This window comes from Glycine soja, chromosome 15, assembly GCF_004193775.1.
Source record: "Glycine soja cultivar W05 chromosome 15, ASM419377v2, whole genome shotgun sequence".
Classification (NCBI taxonomy): Eukaryota; Viridiplantae; Streptophyta; class Magnoliopsida; order Fabales; family Fabaceae; genus Glycine; species Glycine soja.
In genome coordinates, this window is record NC_041016.1 from 13,102,418 (window position 1) to 13,104,829 (window position 2,412).

General features: G+C 32.4%; 1 protein-coding gene across 1 annotated transcript; it reads left to right on the forward strand.

Moving 5' to 3' along the window:
• LOC114387718 (peroxidase 7-like) lies at window positions 1-2,166 on the forward strand. The gene is made up of 3 exons (XM_028347924.1): window positions 1-349; window positions 829-1,171; window positions 1,627-2,166. Exons 1-3 carry the CDS (start codon window positions 41-43, stop codon window positions 2,031-2,033), a joined length of 1,059 nt encoding a protein of 352 aa, XP_028203725.1. The 5' UTR covers window positions 1-40; the 3' UTR covers window positions 2,034-2,166.
• Window positions 2,167-2,412: the final 246 nt, after the last annotated feature.

Here is a 2,412-nt window from a genome sequence, read left to right on the forward strand (position 1 = left end):
AGTCTCTTATACTTGTTTTACACACACAAAAAGAGAGAATATGAAAAACTCTTCCCTCCCATTGCTTCTTCTTTTGGTACTTTACACAATTTCAGCCTCATCCCGACCTTATGAAAACTATGATGATAAGTCATCCCTTTCCTCCACAATAAGTGAAACTGTCTTCTCTCTCCAAGTCCCAGCATTAGATGAAACCACCTTTGATAATCTCCTATCCTTTGGTTACTACCGTAAAACCTGTCCCCAATTTGAATCCATCCTACACAACAAAGTCAAAGAATGGATCCAGAAGGACTACACTTTAGCAGCTAGTCTCATGAGGCTCCACTTCCATGATTGCTCTGTCAGGGTACATATTAAGCACTGTTCATCACTATGTGTCCATTTGCTTCATATTTTTGTAGAATTATTTGTAAAAAAGAAATTAAAAAAAAAAACTCGTGAATTTATATAAGAATAAACAATTCTTGTTAGTGATGGGTTATGATTTATATAAGGATCAATTTATATAAGAAATAATATCTTGGTATGTGGGATTATAATTCTATTAAAAGTGATCGGTTAAATTTTTTGACTAAAATTAATTATCATCAGAATTGATAAATATTTTATAATAATTTATTTTTTATTGGTAATATTAATTTATTAATTTTTATTAAAAATATTAGTAGGACATTCAAACTTCCAAATTCTCTCTCCTCCCTTCCTCATTTTCCAACCACTTGACCAACCTACCTCCAATATTCTGCAACAATTAATGCCATGATAATTAAAAAATGTGGGTTATGATTTTGCACTATATTCATTTGGGCTATTCTATTTAAGCAGGGATGTGATGGGTCCATTCTGTTGAAGCATGATGGAAGTGAGAGGACAGCACAAGCTAGCAAGACACTGAGAGGGTTTGAAGTGGTGGATGATATAAAGGCAGAGTTAGAGAAACAATGCCCCAAGACGGTGTCTTGTGCTGATATTCTCACTGCTGCTGCAAGGGATGCCACGGTTGAGTTAGGTGGGCCTTATTGGGCCGTTCCTTATGGTAGGAGAGATGGGAAGGTATCCATTGCTAAGGAAGCTGATATGGTGCCTATGGGCCATGAAAACGTTACTTCCTTGATTGAGTTTTTCCAATCCAGGGGCATGGCTGTCCTTGACTTGGTTGTTCTCTCAGGTAAATAAATTAAATGAAGCATTTATGAGTTGAATTTAATTACAATAGTCATCTAAAGTTTAGTAAGATTATACAGCTTTATAATAAATATTTTTTAAGTGTCACATCTAAAATGATTTTTAATGAATTGAAAATAAAATTGTATTAAAATTTAGAGTTTAATAATCATATAATAATATCATAAAACAATTTTATATTGTGAATGAATAAAAAATTATGTCTAAAAGAGTTTTAAAGTAACTGTGGTAAAACTTAACAAACATATCGTACACCATAATTTATAATTGATATAAATTTGCTTTATACTATCAGCACATAACCTAATTTGTCTAAAATTTAGTCTTTTTAATAAGTTCAACTTTCATAGTTTGGATGCAAATGTGCAACATTATCCAACTTATTTCAAAATGTTTCACTAATTGTTTGCTTTATATATATGTGATGATTGTGTTCAGGGGCTCATACAATTGGAAGGACTTCATGTGGGTCCATTCAATACAGGCTCTACAACTACCAAGGAACAGGCAAACCAGATCCAACCCTAGATCCTAAGTATGTTAACTTCTTGCAAAGGAAGTGTAGATGGGCCTCAGAGTATGTGGATCTTGATGCTACAACACCAAAGACCTTTGACAATGTTTACTACATTAATCTCGAAAAGAAAATGGGGTTGTTATCTACTGATCAGTTGTTATACTCTGATGCAAGGACTTCTCCCCTTGTTTCTGCATTGGCTGCCTCGCACTCAGTTTTTGAGCACCAGTTTGCTGTGTCAATGGGAAAGCTTGGCATTGTTGATGTTCTCACTGGCCTGGAGGAAGGAGAAATCAGGACCAACTGCAATTTTGTCAATGATTATTGATTTACTCTATGTTTTGCTTTGAAAGATTTTTTTTTTTTAATTAGTACTTGGAAAATGTTACCACCTAATTTCTTCTTTCGTGCATCCTAATACTTTTGAAATCGTTACATCAATTAATCTGCACTTTTGGTTATGTTTTCTTTCCCTTTTTCTTTCTCATTGACTTTTTAGTTTTATTTTAATTCTAGCCTGGCAGTGGCATGTCTTCAAATAAATAATGCTACTCATACTTTTTTTAATCATTGGCGGTACTCATACATTAATTATATATGAAATTTTTATAATTTAATTAAGAAAGAAAAAGACTAAATAAAATAAATAATGTGATAAGAATATTAAAATAATTGGTCATGTATAAAATATATTATAAAAATTATTG

Excerpts from the sequence above, each read along its gene's own strand:
- LOC114387718 (XM_028347924.1), top strand. The coding sequence starts at position 41 with ATGAAAAACTCTTCCCTCCCATTGCTTCTTCTTTTGGTACTTTACACA. Across the intron at positions 350-828 it reads TCCATGATTGCTCTGTCAGG|GGATGTGATGGGTCCATTCT; the intron begins GTACATATTAAG and ends CTATTTAAGCAG. Across the intron at positions 1,172-1,626 it reads TGACTTGGTTGTTCTCTCAG|GGGCTCATACAATTGGAAGG; the intron begins GTAAATAAATTA and ends GATTGTGTTCAG.